General features: G+C 38.1%; 1 protein-coding gene across 7 annotated transcripts in view; it reads left to right on the top strand.

Moving 5' to 3' along the window:
* GALK2 (galactokinase 2) overlaps window positions 1–22,138 on the top strand; it is a 137,315-nt gene that overhangs the window by 5,094 nt on the left and 110,083 nt on the right. For 2 of the 7 annotated variants that reach the window (XM_060005208.1, XM_060005210.1), the window contains exons 1-2: window positions 5,602–5,790; window positions 17,778–17,866. In XM_060005208.1, coding sequence (XP_059861191.1) covers window positions 5,666–5,790; window positions 17,778–17,866 — 214 coding nt within the window. In that variant the 5' untranslated portion in view covers window positions 5,602–5,665. Of the gene's footprint in view, window positions 1–5,599; window positions 5,791–17,774; window positions 17,867–19,362; window positions 19,636–22,138 lie in introns of those variants that run through there. The other 5 variants (XM_060005212.1, XM_060005211.1, XM_060005214.1 and 2 more) reach the window with 4 other exon arrangements.

The raw sequence follows: 22,138 nt of genomic DNA on the forward strand, positions 1-22,138 counted from the left end.
AAAGAATGCGACAGGCTTAGATGTTATAGGTTATTTTGACTAGCTCGGTTTTTTCCTAGAAAAATAAATCCTTGAATTATGCCAGTCACCTGAGATCCCTTCCAAACATATTCTTAAAAAAGAAAAAAATCACTTAAGATAATAATCATGATTTATTGAGTTGGGCAACACTGAATGGTTATGACAAGATAAGATGTAGAAAATATTGTCAGGTTTGAACAGCCTTGGTACTATATTTAGTTTCTGGGTCAAGACAGTGAAAAGCAAAAACAACATATAGTTTTTCTTGACCACACTCTGCGTTTTTGTTTGTTTTTTGTTTTTTAGTTCCCCAACCAGGGATTGAAAGTGGGCCATGGCAGTGAAAGCACCAGGTCCTAACCACTGGACCACCAGGAAATTCCCACACATATAGTTTTAAGTTGGGGCAATTTATGTGCAGTTTGGCTCGTCTTATGTATACTTTAAGCTTGAAATGCAAACTTCTAATTTCAAAATCAAGTTAATCTAAACTTTTGCTCATCAGATTTCATTTTCTTGTTGGAGTGTGTATTATATGCAGAGTTTGTATCAATTTTTATAGTAAATTCTTTTATTAAATTTTGATTTGTCATAATAACAGGACCTTTTTGTTTATGTTTATTGTTGTATCCTGAGTACCTGGATTAGTGCTTAGAACATAGTAGCACCTGATAAACGTTTGCTAAGTGAATGAATGCTGATAGAACAATGGATGAAACATGGAATGTAAAGTCTAATGGTGGAGACATAATAGATATAAACATCAATAAATAATTAATGTAATTTCAGATAGCCATAACGACAACAAACCAGATTTAGGGAATAGAGAATGACTGGAGGGGAGGTTGGGATGGTTTTTAAAATCTTCATAACAAATCCATGAAGTAGGTATTTTATCTCCCCTTTAAGGAGGAAAAATTTCAGACCTGCCCAGGGTCACAAAGTTAGTAAGTGGTTGAACCACGTTAATCCAAGTTCATTAATGTATTCCTTCATTAAACATTCCTTGAATGCCTGTTAGACACTGAACCAGAGTCTATAAAACCAGAATAAAACAGTTCCTACCTTCAAGGAGGTTATAGTCCTATAGATCTGTGCTGTCTAATACAGCATCCCCTTCTTTCTAGTTGGAATTGAGATGTGCTGTAAGTGTAAAATATACACTGGATTTCAGAGAATTCCTATGAAAAAGTAAAATAGCAATAACTTTTTATACTGATTATATTTTGAAATAATATTTGGACATATTGGGTAGAATATATTATTAAAATTCATTTAGCTTTACTCTTTTAAAAATGGTTATAGAAATTTAAAATGACATATTTGTATTGTAGATTCTGATTAAGTAGGCCTGGTCACCAGATTCTGCATTGCTAATAAGCTCCAGGTGATGCTGATGCTGAGGATCACACTTTGAGGCTCTAGAGCAGATAGATAAGGAAACACACAAGTAATAACAGTCCTGGTATGATAATTGCTATGACTGGGCAATAAAGGTGCCTAGAGGCATTGTTGTTGTTTTTCACTCTGCAAAACTGCAGCCTATATTCTGTTAAACTCTGCAGCCTATATTAAAACTGCAGCCTATATTCTGTTAAAACTGCAGCCTATATTCTGTTAAACCATTTTTGCACACTTTCTGTTCCTTTTATATTGCTTTATAAAAGATCAGGATGCTATGTTTAACTACATAAATATATATTTCTCTGAATCATGAGTGTATCTTTTGCCTTTATTTAAATGATTATATGCTAGAGAGATGTATCTATTGTATATACAGGTGAATAAGGAACATACAGCATCATTATAAATGACATTAAATAGGTATAATATATTATTTACCATCATGAGAAAATACCCAAAATAGGTTACTGAAGTAGATTCTCCCAATTGTGAACAATATTTTTTGATTATATATAAATCAAGATAGAAAGTATTTCCCAGAAGTTGTACAGACTGAACCACAGAAATAACCACAGAAAAAAATAACCACATTTTTCAGATAAATGATCTGTGATCTTAGAGACTTAGTTTTTTAAAAAATAAATTTATTTAATTATTTATTTTTGGCCGCATTGGGTCTTCATTGCTGCGTGTGGGCTTTCTCTACTTGCAGTGAGCGGGGTCTACTCTTCATTGAGGTGTGCAGGCTTCTCATTGCGGTGGCTTCTCTTGTTGCGGAGCACGGGCTTTAGGCGCACAGGCTTCAGTAGTTGTGGCACACAGGCTCAGTGGTTGTGGCTCAAGGGCTCTAGAGTGTAAGCTCAGTAGTTGTGGCGCACGGGCTCCGCGCCATGTGGGATCTTCCTGGACCAGGGCTCGAACCCGTGTCCCCTGCATTGGCAGGCAGGTTATTAACCACTGTGCCACCAGGGAAGCCCAAGACTGTTTTGAAGGTAGAGGAAGGGACAGGGAATAGGGAAAAATTCCTGGAGGAAGTGATTACCGCAGGCCTCTCACTGTTGTGGTCTCTCCCTTTGCGGAGCACAGGCTCCGGACGCGCAGGCTCAGCGGCCATGGCTCACGGGCCCAGCTGCTCCGCGGCATGTGGGATCTTCCCGGGCGGGGGCACGAACCCGTGTTCCCTGCATCGGCAGGCGGACTCTCAACCACTGCACCACCAGGGAAGCCTGAGGAAATGATTTTTAAGCTGAGACGTAAACATATGTAGGAGTTAGCTAGGTCTGTGGACCTCTAACACTCACACTTTTACTTTTTTTTTTTAGGCCGCACCTTGCGGCGTGTGGGATCTTAATTCCCCAACCAGGGATCAAGGATTGAAACCAAGCCCCCTGCCTTTGGAGCATGGAGTCTTAACCACTGACTGCCAAGGAAGTCTCCTACTTTTACTTTGGATCAAGTTTTTGTTTTGTTTCATTTTGGTGTTTGTTTTATTTTTTTGCTACAATATTTTATCTGAACAGAGACTAATGTCAGTTGAGGAGAAACAATATCAAGTTTGTTAATTAGGTTTCTGTTTAAGAATCTATCAGCAAAATAAATATTAAAAAAGGGAATCTATCATGAAATACTATGTTTATAATTTAGACTCTAAACCTTATTGTAAGTGTGTCCATATGCAAAAAATAAAGAACTGAGAGGTTCAAGATTTTTGAAAATAAACATTCTGTAAAATTTAGACATTAAACATTTTCACTATCAGATATATCTAATAAGAACCAAAGTAGTATTTTAAAATTGGCAAAAGAACAATACTTTTTCACTTCATAAGGGTTGTTGGGAAGATTTAAAGAGATAATAATATATGTGAAGTGCTTACTTACATATAAGGAAGATAGTATAAGAAAGTAATGTTAATTTTAGCTTTTGGTTTCTATTTGGGGTTCTCTAGTAGTTTGAGAATAGGTTATTTTAAAAGCAGTGTTTTATTAAAATTACAATGTATACATTTTAATTTGTGGACAAAAATTACTAATTGTTTCAATAATTTTTTTTAAGCATACTTCACTGGGGTCTCATCAGAGGTCACACATTCAGAGTAGGCTGGGCTAGGAGTCTAGGACCTGGGTTTTGATTCCAGCCCTTACTCTTTCACTTTGAGTCCATCATTCAAAAAAGGGAGTTTTACTAGTTGCTCTATAAGGTGCTTTCTAGTCTGTATCAGTTTTGCTGAGACTGCAGTAGAAATGGATACAAGATCCAAATTAATGATTTGCTATCAGGTTTCATTTAGCAAAGTTAATATTTGGCCATCAAATACACATTTAATAGAAAATATTCTTTTATGAACCAGAGTGTTCATAGTCACTGTTTTCTTTCTTTCTTTTTAAATTAATTAACTAGTTTGTTTATTTATTTATTTATTTATTTTCTCTGTGCTGCACAGCTTGCTGAATCTTAGGTCCCCGGTCAGGGATTGAACCCAAACCTAGGCCCCCGGCAGTGAAAGCGCCGGAAAGGAATTCCCTGGCGGTCCCGTGGTTAGGACTCGGTGCTTTCACTGATGGGCCTGGGTTCAATTCCTGGTCAGGGAACTAAGATTCCGCAAGCCTCGGGAACAAGCAAACTGTGTGAAATGAGTTTGTTTGGGACGATTTAAAAAAACACAAAACAGTATTTTCAGAGCTTCAAAATTTACTTATTTTTCAATGACCATAAAAGGTATGTTAGAAATATATCTGAATGAAAAATGTTCTTTCTTTTCCATATATACTGATGTTCCTAAAAGTTTTATATATTTTCTCACTTAAGTTCTCTCCACATTCAAACCTATTTACAGAAGTGACAATGATGTCTCCTCTTACTCAAGAGTAAATCACAATAAGCATCCTACTGGGATTTATTGGGGTTCAAAAAGAGGAGATATAATCGCTTCACTTGAAAGTGATAAGGAGGGACTGAAATAATAGTGAGAAAGTAGCCCTGAGACCAGAGTAACGTTGGTTCCATGTTGTTTCATTTACAGTAATAACTCAAGGATGTGCCAAGGGGCTGCAACCCTTTTAGCTTACCTTTGCTACTGTCAATTCACACTTTAGCCTTCATTTCCCCTTTCCCCTTCCCCAGCATACACATATAGAAGTTCTGCAGTGGCAACTTGTTGAATGTCTCTGGGGTATGCCTGTACCCTTAGTGTTTTGGGCATGTTGGCCTAAACTTCCTCAACTAGGAAACCTTGGGATAGGTGTATTGGTAGCTGGCTTCACTTGGGTTTAATCTGAGCATTCTGAGGTACAGAGTACACTAGAGAGTTAATAGACCTGAAATTTAATTCAAGTTTTGCTACCAATTAACAGTGCGACCTTAGGCGAGTCATTTTACCTTTCAGTCATTCATTCAGTTCATCTTACCTATTGATTAAAAACCAGTGTGCCAAGTACTGTTCTAGGTACTGGGGATACACAGTTCCTACTCTCAAATTGCTTACCTTCTAGTGGTAGTGATGGTGGAAGTGGTGAGACAGACAATAAATACATAAAATAAATACGCAGAACTTGTGAGAACAATGAAGGAAAGACAACAGTAATATGGTAGAGTGATGAGGTGGGTGGAGGTGGTGTGCTTCTTGAGATAGGGTATCTGGGATTTTTCTAGGCAACTGAAAAATCAAGGTGTTGAACTGGATGCTAAGCGTATCTTGTAGTTTGATAGACATGTATTTTCTTCTTTTCACTATTACTTATGTTCTAGGAAGGCCCACCAATTCCTCTATTATGGAAATAAATGCAAATATGTTTAAATCAAGCACCGCATCAATTTTATATTGCCTGATTTTTGAAATAATCCATTTAAGAAGCAATGACTAAATATTTTACTGTTATTGGGGGAAGTTGCTGCTGGTCATTAAAGAAAAAAAAAGACCCCTAACTTAATTTAAAAAAAGAAAAAAAGGCAAACTGAGGTGCCAGGTTGTAATTCTGTGCTCAGACGTGCTCAGGGCCCAGGGCGCAGAAAGAAAACCTCGGCTTTGCTCGGTTCAGGGGCTCCTGCGCGCCCGGGGTCCCCGGGGGCTCAGAGCAGCACGGTGGCAATACCTGACAGAGGCTGGGAAGGCTCCGAGCCTGAGAGCCCAGGGAGGAGGAGCCACGGGCGGGGCCGACTGGAAGCAGCCACCTCAGCGAAGAGACAGGATTTCCGCGGGGTAAGTGCCGGTGTCGCCCGGAAGAAAGGGCTCCTGCTGCAGATGTCTCGTGATTACTTCGGAAGCCTTGCTTCGCCGGTTGAAACTGCACAGATAAAGAAAGATGAGCGAAATATGGCTACGGAGGGCCCTGCCGTGCGTCGAGTCCAGGTGGCAGAACATCCCAGGTGGGGGAGAGGAGATGCCGCGCTTTGGGATCGCTTGGGTTGGATACATGTAGATGGTGTCAGGCCTTTTGGCCCTTCACTGAGGCGCAGCTTTTGCCCCCGGGAGCAGACAGAATCTTTGGGATATTATAAGGCTACTTGGCTGGACTTGCAAGAAGACCGCGCCGCAAACACTGTTCAACCTTGTGTGTCTTGCTTCATCCATGCAGATCCTTCTTTTACCTTTTTCTTGCAGAAGGGTGGGACACTCTGCTGGGCTTTAGCAGAAAAACCCAAATTAGCTTTGAATCTCTTCTTTGTTTTGCCTGCTAGCTGATAGTGCTTTTTAAAGTCTCCTTTCTAAAATATTCATTGAAAACAATCAAATAAGCTAAAACAAAAATAAACAAAAAACGACCCCCCCCAAACCAAAAAACCCCTTTAGTCTCTGCATCCTTTTAAACAAATCATGTAATCTATGCCTTGTCACTTAGGGAATTAATCTGCTGCCAGTACCTAGCTACGGAATAACTAACAGCTTAAGTGATACCAAGTGGAGGATATTTTCATTTGAGGGCATCTTGCAAATACTTCGTGGAAGTACTTCTTTCTGACATAGGACAGAAATCTCATAGAATGAAGCCTCCACCTGCGGTGTATTAGCCCTATAGCTTTTCTAAGGTTGGCTTTGCTCCCTCTTTGCTGTTTCTAAGTTTTTTTCCCTGTTAACTTTTGTCTCTAAAATTGTCCTGAAGTTCTTCCTACTTCCTGGTTTATGACTGTCACGCGACAGTCGACAATATTACAGCTTACTGAAACTTGCGAATGCTTTTTCACCCTTGAGCCAGCAAACAGTGGGTCTTTAGTTACCAGAAAGAAATCTAATTTTTGATTATGGAGACCAACACGGCCTTAGACTACTCATGAATGTCATATATTCTGTTTCCATTTTATGCCATTTTATTCATAATGCTCAATATTTCTGTAGTTACCCTGTGAGAAGGGGGATGATGGCAACATGTACTAAAAGTGAAGAATTGTTTACTTAATTTCCTTAGAGTTGTTTCTTTCCTTTAAGGACCTTTACAGTATTTATTCCTGCAACAAATATTTATTGTTAATATTTAGTGTTTTGTGCTAGCTACAGAAGAGCTCATATAATAGTCAGGTAAGTGTGCACTTTGCCATTTCCTTTTTTTTCACTTAATACAGTTATTAACTTCAAGCAATGTTTCAGCCACTTATTCATTTTATCAGGGGTGAGTTCAGTTAAATCTAGATAGTATATCTATAAACCCACCTTACTTGTCAGATGCTGCAATATGCTGAAAGGGAAAAAAATGCATGAGGGCCCCAAGATCAGACTGTCTTTTTTGGAACTACTGCTCTTTCTGCAGGATGCTGTTGACTGAAAAAAATACACAACGTGAGAGTTGTTAGTTAAGTTTTATTTGGAGGACTTCCCTGGTGGCTCAATGGTTAAGAATCTGCCTGCCAATGCAGGGGACATAGGTTCAATCCCTGGTCCAGGAAGATCCCACATGCTGCAGAGCAGCTAAGCCCGTGTGCCACGACTACTGAGCCTGAGCTCTAGAGTCTGCGAGCCCCAACTACTGAGCCGATGCGCTGCAACTACTGAAGCCCATGTGCTCTAGGGCCCACGTGCTGCAACTACTGAGCCCACATGCTGCAACTACTGAAGCCTGCACACCTAGAGCTTGTGCTCCACAACAGGAGAAGCCACCACAATGAGAACCCCGTGCACCACAACAAAGAGTAACCCCCGCTCACCACAACTGGAGAAAGCCCACGTGCAGCAACGAAGACCCAATGCAGCCAAACAAACAAATAATAACTAAATAAATAATTTTAAAAGACATAATGTTAAAAAAAGTTTTATTTGGGGCAAAATGAGGACTATAGCCTGGGAAGCAGCATTTCAGATCGCTCTGAGAAACTGCTCTGAAGAGGTAGGGGGGAATATCTGTATATATGTGATTTTGGTGAAGGGGGATACATGCAGTCAAGCACACATTTTTTCAGAAGGTTGCTGATAGTCACAAGGAGCAGATGTCACCATGAAGGATTTTAGTGCTTTTCTAGATATGAGGAGATGCAAGAATTGGGCTCTTAAAATCTTCTGATAATTTCTAACTATCTGAAGGCCTGTTCTGCTGGTTTTTCCCAGAGCACAGAGTGCCTCATTCCTGATCTACACCCTGAACTCCTTTCAGGATGTGTTGAAGGTCAGCAGTCACAGCAGCTTGTGATTTAATCCTTGTAGAGGTAGCTGGCAAGTGCCAATTTTTAGTTGGCAATGCCTCTTCAGCTTCACAGGACACATGACCCTCTGAGTAAAGGGACTAGTCAACCATGTTATATATTTTATTTAGTAAACTTAATTTCTTTTTCATTCATTTTAAAAAATCAAATAGAAATAGAAACTCTTAATTTTTTTTCTGCGTCCCAATCTTGCTTGCACCCTGTACTGTAAGACTACTTCAGATTCCACTGTTCTTTCTTTGCATTCTTAGCAACCTTTGCATTCTTAGCATTTCTTTGCATTTAGAACCACTGTTCTAAATTTCTTTGCATTCTGTTCCTTCTCTTTGGGATTAAGTTTTAAACTATTGGATTATTATTATTTTTTCGGTAACAGCTTTATTAATATATAATTCACATACTATACAGTTTACTTGTTTAGATTTTACAATTAAATGTTTTTTGGTATATTCACAGGATTATGCAACCATCACCATAATCAAAGTTAGAACATTTTCATCACCGCCCCCACATCAAAGAACCCAGCATCCCTTAAGCTATCACCTCCCCAGTCCCCCGAAAGCCCTAAGCAACTGCTAATGTACTTTTGGTCTCTGTAGATTTGCTTATTCTGGACATTTAAAATAAATGGAATCATATAATGTATTTTTTTTGTGACTGTCTTCTTTCACTTAATATAATGTTTTCAAGGTTCATCCATGTTGTAACATGTTATCAGTATTCATTCCTTTTTATGGTTGAATAATATTCCACTGTATTGATATACTACATTTTGTTTATCCATTCATCAATTGATAGGCATTTGGGTCATTTCCACCTTTTGGCTCTATGACTAATGGTGCTGTATAAACACATTCTTAATATGAAAGATTTGGATTATTTAAAAATGTATTCAGTAAAGCCTGAGAATTGCACAGTTCTTTTTCTCATAATCTGATTCTTATCCTGTGCTGCCAATTCTCACTTCCCCTCTTAGAAGTTTGGTTCGTTTTGTATCCTTGTAATATCATTGTATTCTTTTTTTTTTTTTTTTTTTCTCTTTTGCGGTAAGCGGGCCTCTCACTGTTGCGGCTTCTCCCGTTGCGGAGCACAGGCTCCGGACGCGCAGGCTCAGCGGCCATGGCTCACGGGCCCAGCCGCTCCACAGCATGTGGGATCTTCCCGGACCGGGGCACAAACCCGTGTCCCCTACATCGGCAGGCGGACTCTCAACCACTGCGCCACCCGGGAAGCCCTGCATATTTCTTATGACAAAATATTTCTGGAAATCACTTGAGAAAAATTTCTAGAAACTATATTCTTTTTTAATAGTTTCATATTACTTCATTTTGTAAATAGTCCGTACCTTATTCAAACATTCTCCTATGTAAGAATGTTTAGGTTGTTTCTAGTGTTTTGCAATTGCAAACAATTCTGCAATGAATAATCTCATGAATATGTATTTTCATATTGCTGGAGAATACCTTCAGGGTAAATTTTAGACATAGGATTGTTGGGTAAAAATTAGTGCCAATGGGGGCTTCCCAAGTGGTGCAGTGGTTCAGAATCCGCCTACCAATGCAGGGGACATGGGTTCGAGCCCTGGTCTGGGAAGATCCCACATGCTGCGGAGCAACTAAGCCCGTGCACCACAACTACCGAGCCTGCGAGCCACAACTACTGAGCCTATGCACCACGACTACTGAAGCCTGTGAGCCTAGAGCCCATGCTCCGCAATGAGAGAAGCCACTGCAATGAGAAGCCCACACACAGCAACGAAGAGTAGCCCTCGCTCACCACAACTAGAGAAAGCCCGTGCACAGCAGCGAAGACCCAACACAGCCAAAAATAAATAAATAAAATAAATTTATTAAAAAAAAATCAGTGCCAATGTATTTTTGTTAGATATTGTCCAATTCCCCTCCAAATGTGTTGTACCAATTTGCATTCCCAACCCAATGTAGAAAAGTGCCTGTTTCCACAGAACCTCACCAACAGAATGTGTTGTTACTTTTTAATTTTCACAATTCTTATAGTATCTTGGTGTAGTTTTAATTTGCATTTCTCTAATTTCATGTGTTTAAGGTCCATTTATGAACTACTCTTAGTATGGATTTTCTGTTCATATCTTTTGCACATTTTTCTATCCAGTTTTTGGTCATTTTTCACTCAGTTTTTGAGTTTTTTAAGTTGAAGTACTGTTGATTTACAATATTATATGAGTTTCAGGTGTACAACATAGCGATTCAATATTTTTATACATTATATTCCATTTAAAGTTACTACAAAATAATGGCTATATTTCCCTGTGCTGTACAATATATCCTTGTTGCTTATCTATTTTATACTTAGTAGTCTGTATCTCTTAATCCCATAGCTCTATCTTGCTCTCCCCTTTCCCCACTGGTAACCAGTCATTTGTTCTCTATATCTGTGAGTCTGTTTCTGTTTTGTTATATATATTCGTTTGTTTTACTTTTTAGATTCCACATGTAAGTGAAAGTATTTGTCTTTCTCTGACTTATTTCACTAAGCATAATATTCTCTAGGTCTATCCACATTGTTGCAAATGGCAGATTTCAGTTCTTTTTCTGGCTGAGTAGTCTGTTGTGTGTGTATGTATGTTTGTGTGTATGTATATATATATATATATATATATATATATATATCACATCATCTTTATCCATCATATTCATCAGTTGATGGACCCTTAGGTTGCTCCCATATCTTGGCTATTGTAAATAATGCTGCTATGAAAGTAGGTTATCTTTTCATTTTATTGATGGTTTCTTTTGCTGTGCCAAAGCATTGAAGTTTAATTAGGTTCTGTTTGGTTTTTTTTTTGCTTTTATTTCTTTTGCCTTAGGAAACAGATTCAAAACAATATTGCTACAATTTATGTCAGAATGTTCTGCCTGTGTTCTGTTCTAGGAGTGTTACAGTTTCAGAGTTTTTTTTTTAATATAAAGAATATGTCTGTGACATGTAAATATTTTCTCTTAGTTTGCTAGTTTTCTTTTGACTTTGATTATAAAATTTTCTGCCATGTGTTTTAAAAAATCTTTATATAGTCAAATTTGTCAAGTTAAAAAAATTGCCTCAGAAGTTTGAGTCATAGTTAGAAAACCTCTCCCCTATGTTGAGTTATACTGAAATTCATTTCTTTTCTTCTAGTGCCTGATCCATTTGGAGTTTATTCTTGTGTAAGAGATGGTCCTAATTTTATCTTTCCCAAAAGTTTAAGCACTTTTACTACCACTGTTTATTAAAAAGTTCATCTTTGCGTTGTGATTTGAGATGCCACTTTCCTCATATACTAAGTTTCTGTATGTACTTGTATCTATTTCTGAACCTTTTATTCTACTGAAGTCTGCTTATCTATATATGTGCTGGTACCTCACTGTTGTCATTACAGAGGCTTTATAGTATGTTTTAATGTTTGGTAGGGTTACTCCGTCCTCACAGTTGTTCTTTTTTAATGTTTTCCCCACTATTCCTGCATATTTGTTTTCCACATGATTTTTTGTATCAACTTGTCTACCTCTGTAAGAAAACCTTGTTGGTATTTTTTGGGAGGGAATTTAATTTAATTAATTTAATTTATAAATTAACTTGGGAATAACTATCCTTATGATGTTGGGTCATCTTATCCAAGAACAAAGGATGTCTTTCCATTTCTTTGAGTCTATTCTATGTCTTTCAAGTGTGTTTAAAGCTTTACTTAAATAAATTTTGCACATTTCTTGTTAAATTTATTCCTAAACGTTTAGTCTTTTCTTGTTGCTATGAACAAGGTTTGCTCTACCATTATAGCCCTAATTGGTCATTGATTTTGCACATGAAGGGTATTCATGTTTGAGTATTCATTTTATATCCTGCTATATTTGTGAATTCTTTATTATTTAAGTTGGTTTTATTTATTTATTTTAAAGAACGTGAAAATCAATTTCCAGCAGTATCATGGATGAGCTTTTATTTTTATTAAAAAAATTTTATTTATGTATTTATTTTATTTTTGGCTGCATTGGGTCTTTGTTGCTGCGCACGGCTTTCTCTAGTTGTAGTGAGTGGGGGCAATCCTATGTTGCGGTGCGTGGGCTTCTCATTGTGGTGGCTTCTCTTGTTGCAGAGCATGGGCTCTAGGCACGCGGGCTTCAGTAGTTGTGGCACGCGGGCTCAGTAGTTGTAGCTCACAGGCTCTAGAGCGCAGGCTCAGTAGTTGTGACACACCAGCTTAGTTGCTCCATGGCATGTGGGATCTTCCTGGACTAGGGATTGAACCCATGTCCCCTGCATTGCCAGGCGGATTCTTAACCACTGTGCCACCAGGGAAGTCCCTAAGTTGGTTTTATAATTGATTCTCTGGGACTCTGTAGGCATCCTACTATATTATCTCCAAGTAGAGATAGTTTTACTTCTTTTTTGATTCTTGATTTCTCTTGTCTAATTGTATTGGCTGATACCTCCAGTATTGTGTGGATTAGATGTGGAGATAGTAGAACTTTTTGTCTTGTTTTTGATCTTAGCGGAAATGTCTCTAGAATTTCCTCATTAATTAGGTTTGGATTTAAGACTGAGATATATGTAATCATGTTAAGAAAAACACCTTTGGGAATAAATTTTATTGGGAGCTTTTTAACACCTATGGAAGTAGTCCTATAATTTTTTTCTCCTTAGATTTATTATGATATATTATTTTAACAGATTATCTTAATATTTTCAACTTCTCATTCCTGGAGTTAATGCCACTTAATATGAATTATTTTCTTAATATGGTGTTGCCTTATGTTTACTAATATTTTATTAAGTACTTTTGCATTAATATTCAAGAGTGACATTAGTCTGTAGTTGTATTTTCTTGGACTATCTTTATCTGGTTTAGGTATCAATGTTGCACTTGCTTCATAACAAGAATTAGACCACTTTTCTTTATTTTTCAATGCTCTGGAACAACTCATGGAGTATATGGGCTATCTGATGTTCATGCTTGGGTAGAACTCGCTTGTAAAAGATCTGGGCTTAATCCATATGTGTGAGGTGGTTCTTTGATGACTTTATTTCTTCTATGGAAATGGATCTGTTTTTATAAATTGTATTTCCTTAGGAAATTATCCATTTCTTTAGGATTTCTGTTGTGGCCATACCACAGAAACAGGATGGATTCCCACCCAAAAATTTGGTTTGGATGTTGAGACTGATAATACCACATGAACAAGAGGGTATGAAAAATTTATTACTCACATAATGAGGCTTTCTGAGGAGGGCAGAGCAGGCCACCCAAGCTGGCCAAAAATGGCTTGAGAGAGCAAGGAAAGGAGACTAGCTTGAGGTTTTTGTAGTGGTTAGGAGATGGAACTGGTGTGCTATGGTTTAGTTGGTGACAAAAGAGAGAGCACCTGGGCTTTTTTATCCACTTGCTTGATATGAGGCAGAAGGGGAAAGAGGGAGAGTTGAAGCTCAAAAGCTGTAAGTAAACATCAAAAAATGGAGTCAGTTTCTTTATTACAGTTTAAATTTATTTGGATAGAGGTCTACAAAGTAGTCTCTTATGACTTTTAAAATTTCTTTTGTTTAATGTTATCTCATCCTTGTTATTTCTTATTTTGTTTATTTATGCTTTATCAACCCCCATTTTCTTAATTCATTGGCTAGTGGCTTGTCTATTTTGTTAATTTTTCTCCTAAAAACCCAGGGTTTAATTTGTTAACCAGGTCTACTGTTTTTCTACTCCCCATATCATTACTTTTTACTTTTGTCTTTTTGAGTGTTTCCTTACACTTTCTTTTATTGATGTGACTGATATATTTGATTTCAATTTAGTCATTTTATTTTTTAATTATGTGTTATAATATAGTTTCTGTGTTTATTTACTGGTTTATCTATCTGTTTTTGAAATGTCTTTGGTAGTTAGGAAGATTGATATTTTTGTTCTGTTGGTTACTTTTGTATTTATATATCTTTTTAATGCCCTGAAAAAGCAGGGGACTTTTCTTACTTAACCTTTTACTATCTGCTTTGGCAGTTTATTTTTTTCATTGAAAAACATGAACCTTTTAAATAATTCTGCCTAGAATCTGATGGACAAATAACCTAAGTTGTTTCAACCCTCTCAATAAAATGGAAGATACAAGGCAGAGAGCATGAAGATTTATCAATAGCATCATAAAAATCACCCTAGTGCTCTAATAGTGCTTCCAGTCCTGATGTAAACTAAACATTTAATTACCTACCATCTTTCATTGCTTCTAGTGGATTCTTATTCATATGCTGCAGAGTAGAAACAGTACTGAACCAAGGAATCAGGAGCTTATAATAACTGTCATTTACTGAACAAGTACTTCATGCCAGCCCTAGGCTAGACACTGTTCCTACAATACCTTATTTAATCTTCCAAATAACTCAATTCATATTTCCACCCCATATAAAGGTGAATGAGGTTAAGGAATTTCATCACATGGTCGAGAAGGGGTTTGAGTCCAGGTCTACCTGACTACACAGGTCACAGTCTCCCTGGGGTACTTTTTTTCTAGGAGTTTAATAATACTTTTTCATATGCCTGTGTGTAATAACTTAAAAAAATTGTTGCTTTGTCATGCTTAATGGTATCCTTTAAGTTTTTGATTGCCTATGTAGCAATCAATGAGTTTATTTTCATCTTTTCTTCTTCTACACCTCTCATTTTTAAATGGATGTACTTTTTCTTTCTAGTGGTGGTTTTAGATTAATCTTAGTTTGCTCTTTTCACTCAGTTTCTTTTTCCCGTGGCTCGCAGTGTTTTGCCTCTTTCTTTCTTTCATTTAAAGTTTATGCATTCTCTCCTACTTATAATAAAGGTACAATTGTCTAGTTATAATAAAGAAATAAAAATATCACTTGTTTGTTCTTGTTCTAAATTGTTTTGCAGGATATATGGGGAAAATCAGATTTAGGCAGCGATCATTATGCACATCTACTTGGGAGTCCAGTAAATCTATCTTGAATGATGTGCTAGAGATATCCATTATTATCTCCCTCTCCACATCTTCTGTTGTCATCCACAACCTCTGCTGAAGGAGTGGACCCAGGTGATCATATCTGTAACTAAAGCAAGTGACCTTGTTTATATCAAATAGCTTCTCCTTTTTGGCCAAAAGTAATTGGACCAGGATGGATACAGGACCTATATGCTGCCAATCAGATTATCTGTTTGAGAATTTGAATTAGGGACACAGAGACTTAATCAGAAAGTATAGGACATTGAAGCTGTTGAATCTTCTAGACTTGAGGCCACAGTGTCACGAAAACTGAAGGGATGGAAGAGCAAAAACTCAGAGGCTCACAAAGGCAACTGGAATGTGAAGAGCATTGAGCAGAGGGAAATGGTGATGGTGGTTTTGGAGGGATGAAAGAATGAGACAGGAAGGAGAGAGCCAAACACACAATTTAAATATAGAGTTTTTGGGGGCAGAGCATGACCGCTGCACTGGTGTGTCGAGGGGGAGAGGCAGCCACTGAGGAAAAAAAAAAAAGAATGGTTCATCTGACCTAGAGCATGGACATGCCTACAATCCAATTTTGAGCATGCAGAAATGGACAACAGTCTGAAATAGTGAAGCAATGAGAAGGAAGATATCTGGATCCTTGAATGACCATCTGGAGTGGAACTACCCTGCCAACTAAGACTCTTCATGTTTGTATGACAAATACAAGGTGTTAGCATCTGGCTGGATGTAGAATGCTGATGAAGAAAATTCCACTATAACATCAGCTCTGGCTTCCTGGAGAGCTCAAGGTAACGGAGTAGAAGGATGTTAGCTCACCCCTTCTTACAAGAACACCAAAATCACAACTAACTGCTGAACAACCATTGACAAAAAAATAGTGGAACCTACCAAAAAAGATACCCTACAGCCAAAGACAAAGAAGAAACCATAACGAGATGATAGAAGGGGCATAATTGCAATAAAATCTAATCCCATACCTGCTGGATGGGTGACCCACAAACTGGGAAATAATTATACCACAGAAATTCTCCCACAGGAGTGAAAGTTCTGAGCCCCACATCAGGCTTCTCAGTGTGGGCTTCCGGCAATGGGAGAAGAAGCCCCCAGAGAATCTGGCTTTGAAGGCCAGAAGGGTTTGATCACAGGAATTCCACAGGACTGAGGGAAACAGAAACTTCACTCTTGGAGAGCACACACAAGGTCTCTTGTGCACCAGGACCCAGGGGAACAAAGCATAAGAGACTGGGCCAGACCTACCTGCTAGTGTTGGAGGGTCTCCTGCAGAGTCAGGGGTGTGGCTGCAGCTCACAGTGGGGACAAGGACACTGGCAACAGCAATTCTGGGGAGTACTCACTGGCGTGAGCCCTCCTGGAAGCCACCATTAGTCCCACCCAAAAGTCTGTAGACTGCAGTGCAGGGACACCTCAGGCATGACAAACAGGGCGGGAACACAGCCCCACCCATCAGTAATGAAAGTTTCTGATGGCTGTCATAGTCCTAGGAGGTCATCCTGAATAACTTCCAAGAATATTCAATGTATCTTTCTATCATTATAATAAATTTCCTTTTTTCTTAGATTTTTTTGGTGTGATTTTATGTTTCTTGTAACTAATCTTTAAGATTAATCATTTAATTAATGAATGTCTTGAATATAGTAGGTCTAATAAATATTTACTGTCTTGGTGTTATTACTCAGATACAATATATTGTGGGACTACAAACAGTGGGGGGTATTCATAGAAGTGACTTGAGATGATTTAACAGTGTAAAATAATTAAATATATTATAAGCATTTTTGACCTGGAAGGGACCTATGAGGAATATCTTGTTCAAATGCTCTAATTTTACAGAAGAGGGTCCAAGGGAAAATGATTTTCCAAACTTTGGCATCGAATTAGAACCCCCATTGGAATTAGAACTGTAGTCTCCTGATATCCAGTCTAGTTTTCATTTGACTGTACTGGGTTGAATAGCATCCCTCCTAATTCATGTCCACCTGGAACCTCAGAATGTAATATTATTTGAACTAGCATCTTTACATATGTAATCAAGTTAAGATGAAGTCATACTGAATTAAGGTGGGCCCTAATCCAATAAGCCTGATGTCCTTACGAGAAGGAAAAACAGAGTCACAGATAGAGACACACAGAGAATTCCACGTGATGACATAGGCAGAGATTGGAGTGATAGAGCAGCAAGCCAAGGAATGCCAAGGATTGATGGTCACCATCAGAAACTAAAAAGAGGCAAGGAAGGATTTTCCCCTTCAGGTTTCAGAGGTGCATGGTCCTGCCAACACTCTGATTTTGCCTCTACAACTCAGAGACAATAAATTTCTGCTGTTTTAAGTTACCCAGTTTGTGATACTTTATTATGGCAGCTCTAGGAAACTGATACATTACTCCATGCTATTATTTTTTAGTAGAAATAGATTCTTCTCTGAATATCATTGAGAAATTATCCAGAAAGTTAATTCTGTTGAAGCAAAGAATTTTTTTTCTGTTGTGTTCATCAGTATTAAATTTTTTACTCCTCTGTGTGCTTAGCTATACTCTTATGTCACTTAGCGGGTTACAGTATTGTTTCATCCTGGGATTTTCAAGGAAGTATGTCAGTAAAAGAGTTTGCTTTTATTATTTTTAAAGATAATTAGTGGTGGTAGGTATATGAAATGTGTGTGTGTGTGTGTGTGTGTGTGTGTGTGTATCTTATGGGTTTTTCTATTATCTGGATATTCTGAAATATTCTACTCTTGTTTTCAGATTGCTGAAGCTAAAAGGGATGTTTAATTCTAAGTTTGGATCCGTTCCCAAGTTTTATGTTCGAGCACCAGGAAGAGTCAATATCATAGGTATTTCAAAAGTTCCTTCTCTTAATTTTTTCTTCCTTTGGTAAGATCCAAATTTTTGTCAATACATCAGGAGAACTGAAAAAACAGAATGTTTCACATACATCTACTATAGCAAGATAAGTTTTGCATAAGGAACACTATATTTTCATCTTTCCCAATCCATGTTATTAATGTTAATTTTGTCCATTCATTTTTAAAATTTAGAAATTTGTTGAGACCCAGTTATTTACATTATTTTCATGAGAGATGGGCAGATTTTTCTGTGCTGCAGGTTAAGTTTTTAGACTGCAGTGAGTAATTTTGATGGTTTTACATTTACTCATTGGATTAGAAGAATACAGGAAAACCGAATAATTCCTTGCTTTTAAAAGTGTGGTGACCTGAAGAATGAATACGTTTTATCAAGAGAAAATGGGATGGGGAACTGAGAAAAATCCAAATCAAAGGAGGATTAAAAAGAAAACTTTCTGTACTGGAAAGTGTAAACATATAAAAAAGCAGTTGGAATAATATAATGAACTCCCATGTACCCAAAATGTAGCATCAATTATTATCAACTCAGGCAGTCTTATTTTGAAGTAAATAATGGAGGATTTTAAAAATATGAGATGTTTGAGCATGGTTAAATGAGGTGGGGAGGGGGAATTGAGTAAAATCAGTGGAGAGAGACAGGTCAAAGATATCTGAAAAGGGAGGAACTTGATGGAGCAGGATTCCCAAGAAGGCAAGAAGGGCTGGTGTCTATGGCATAGGAAGAGGGCCACTTTGACTACTTTTTAACAGAAGGCAGGGAAGAAAAGGATGCAAGTTGATGCAGGTAAATGTATAATTTTGGTATAGAAGGTTGAGGGAGTTCTTTTGGGGGAATGTTGGAGGTGTTGGAAGTTTAAGGAGATGGCAGAAAGTTTGAAATAGCTTTGTCAAGGATGGGAGAAGGAGAGGACTGGGAAAAAAAAGTTTGCTGGTAACATTGAGATCTGGTTAGAGCAGGAGACCATAGAATTTTAGCAGTACCAATCTGCAAAGTTGTTCCTTTTTCCCGCTCAGCTAGTCTAAGTTGCCTGTGTTTGATCTAGGTTTGGGGTTTTGTTTTGGATGGAGGTTACAAGAGAATGACATCAAGAATTCACCGATATTGTCAGAAGGGTAGGTGAAGTAATGAACCCTGGAATCTATGCTAGGTAGAAAAAGAAAGAAAGGTAGGAGGGAACCTATAGGGTAGAAAGGGCAAAGAACTGACTCTGAGGAACAGGTGATAGGATAAACGGAGTAAGAGAAATGGCAGGATGGGAAGTTTTAGTAAAGAATTTGATATTTGAAACAAAAATTTCACAGGTAGAAAAGTTCCAGGTGATAAGAAGGTCTGTGGTCATTACTGGATTTGTCAAGTCCACGGAAGTAGATAGCTGAAGCAGAGAGGACGTCAAGTTTTCCAGAGGTGAAGGGATTAGGAAGCTGGGGTCTTGGACTGGGTTGTTTACTTGGATGTTATGCAGGCATTGCAGGACTGGGATGGAGAGGGTGGAATGAGATGCAAATGTCTTCAGTGCGGAGCAGATGTCTGAGAGTCAGAAATGAAAGTGATGAAGACGAGAAAATGTGGTATGAGCCTCCGAGGAAGAGGACAGGAAGAAATCCTGGAAACAACAGAGTGGGAGGAGGTCATCAAGAACTCCTTGCTATTGTGAGAGGACTGCAAAGAAGCAATATCCTCAGAGGAGAGAGAGCCAAGTTTCACTTAGTTTTGGGAGTAAGCGTTCCAACCTAAGGTATTTCCTGAATAAGTAATTCTTATTCTAGTAAATGTATTGACTATTTTCTGATTTTAAAAAAGGGGGGATTATGTTCCAAGGTAGTTAATTAGTTAGTGCTTGGGATGAAATGAATTTCAGTCTTTATTAAAAGCATTATTATATTTTCTGTTAAAATATCCAAAATGTAATCATGGTTGTTATCCTTACTTGCCAGTAGTTCATGCTCCCTCCCTGCCCCTCACCCAGGATGTTTCCATCAGTTTTCACAGAGGGAGGAATCTTCATTCTCAGAAGGCTGTCATTCACACTGTAGCCTTCCCAACAGAATCTGGTGGCTCCCTAGAGTTCTGCTTACTTACTTATTTATTTTAATTAAAAAAAATTTTAACATCTTTATTGGAGTATAATTACTTTACAACTGTGTGTTAGTTTCTGCTGTATAACAAAGTGAATCAGTATACATATACATATATCCCCATATCTTCTCCCTCTTGCATCTTCCTCCCACCCTCCCTATCCCATCCTTCTAGGTGGACACAAAGCACTGAGCTGATTTCCCCATGCTATGCAGCTGCTTCCCAGTAGCTATCTATTTTACATTTGGTAGTGTATATATGTTCATACCACTCTCTCACTTCGTCCCAGCTTACCCTTCCCCCTCCACATGTCCTCAAGTCTATTCTCCACGACGGCGTCTTTATTCCTGTCCTGTCCCTAGGTTCTTCAGAACCATTTTTTTCTTTTTTTTTTAGATTCCATATATATGTGTTAGCATACGGTATTTGTTTTTCTTTTTCTGACTTACTTCACTCTGTATGATGGACTCTAGGTCCATCCACCACACTACCAAAAATTCAATTTTGTTTCTTTTTATGGCTGAGTAATATATCATTGTATACGTGTGCCACAATTCTTTATCCATTCATCTGGCGATGCACACTTAAGTTGCTTCCATGTCCTGGCTATTGTAAATAGAGCCGCAATGAACATTGTGATACATGACTCTTTTTGAATTATGGTTTTCTCAGGGTATATGCCCAGTAGTGGGATTGCTGGGTTGTATGGTAGTTCTATTTGTAGTTTTTTGAGAAACCTCCATACTGTTCTCCATAGTGGCTGTATCAATTTACATTCGCACCAACAGTGCAAGAGGGTTCCCTTTTCTCCACACCCTCTCCAGCATTTATTGTTTGTAGATTTTTTGATGATGGCCATTCTGACTGGTATGAGGTGATACCTCATTGTAGTTTTGATTTGCATTTCTCTAATGATTAGTGATGTTGAGCATCCTTTCATATGTTTGTTGGTAATCTGCATATCTTCTTTGGAGAAATGTCTATTTAGGTCTTCTGCCCATTTTTGGATTGGGTTGTTTGTTTTTTTGATATTGAGCTGCATGAGCTGCTTGTATATTTTGGAGATTAATCCTTTGTCACTTGCTTCGTTTGCAAATATTTTCTCCCATTCTGAGGGTTGTCTTTTCGTCTTGTTTACAGTTTCCTTTGCTATGCAAAAGTTTTAAGTTTCATTAGGTCCCATTTGTTTAGTTTTGTTTTCATTTCCATTTCTCTAGTAGGTGGGTTAATAAGGACCTTGCTGTGATTTATGTCATAGAGTGTTCTGCCTATGTTTTCCTCTAAGAGTTTAATAGTGTCTGGCCTTACATTTAGGTCTTTAATCCTTTTTTTTTTTTTTTTTTTTTTTTTGCGGTACGCGAGCCTCTCACTGGTGTGGCCTCTCCCGTTGCGGAGCACAGGCTCCAGACGCGCAGGCTCAGTGGCCATGGCTCACGGGGCCAGCCAACCGCGGCATGTGGGATCTTCCCGGACCGGGACACGAACCCGTGTTCCCTGCATCAGCAGGCGGACTCTCAACCACTGTACCACCAGGGAAGCCCTTTAATCCATTTTGAGTTTATTCTTGTGTATGGTGTTAGGGAGTATTCTAATTTCATTCTTTTACATGAAGCTGTCCAGTTTTCCCAGCACCACTTATTGAAGAGGGTATCTTTTCTCCCTTGTATATTCCTGCCTCCTTTATCAAAGATAAGGTGACCATATGTGTGTGGGTTTATCTCTGGGCTTTCTATCCTGTTCCATTGACCTATATTTCTGTTTTTGTGCCAGTGCCATACTGTCTTGATTACTGTAGCTTTGTAGTATAGTCTGAAGTCAGGGAGCCTGATTCCTCCAGCTCCATTTTTCTTTCTCAAGATTGCTTTGGCTATTCGGGGTCCTTTGTCTTTCCATACAAATTGAAATTTATTGTTCTGGGTTTGTGAAAATTGCCACTGGTAGTTTGATAGGGATTGCACTGAATCTGTAGATTGCTTTGGGTAGTATAGTCATTTTCACAGTGTTGATCCTTCCAATCCAAGAACGTGGTATATCTCTCCATCCATTTGTATCATCTTTAATTTCTTTCATCAGTGTCATAGTTTTCTGCATACAGGTTTTTTATCTCCTTAGATAGGTTTATTCCTAGATGTTTTATTCTTTTTTTTGGAATGGCAAATGGG

This window comes from Delphinus delphis, chromosome 2, assembly GCF_949987515.2.
Source record: "Delphinus delphis chromosome 2, mDelDel1.2, whole genome shotgun sequence".
NCBI classification, from domain to species: Eukaryota; Metazoa; Chordata; class Mammalia; order Artiodactyla; family Delphinidae; genus Delphinus; species Delphinus delphis.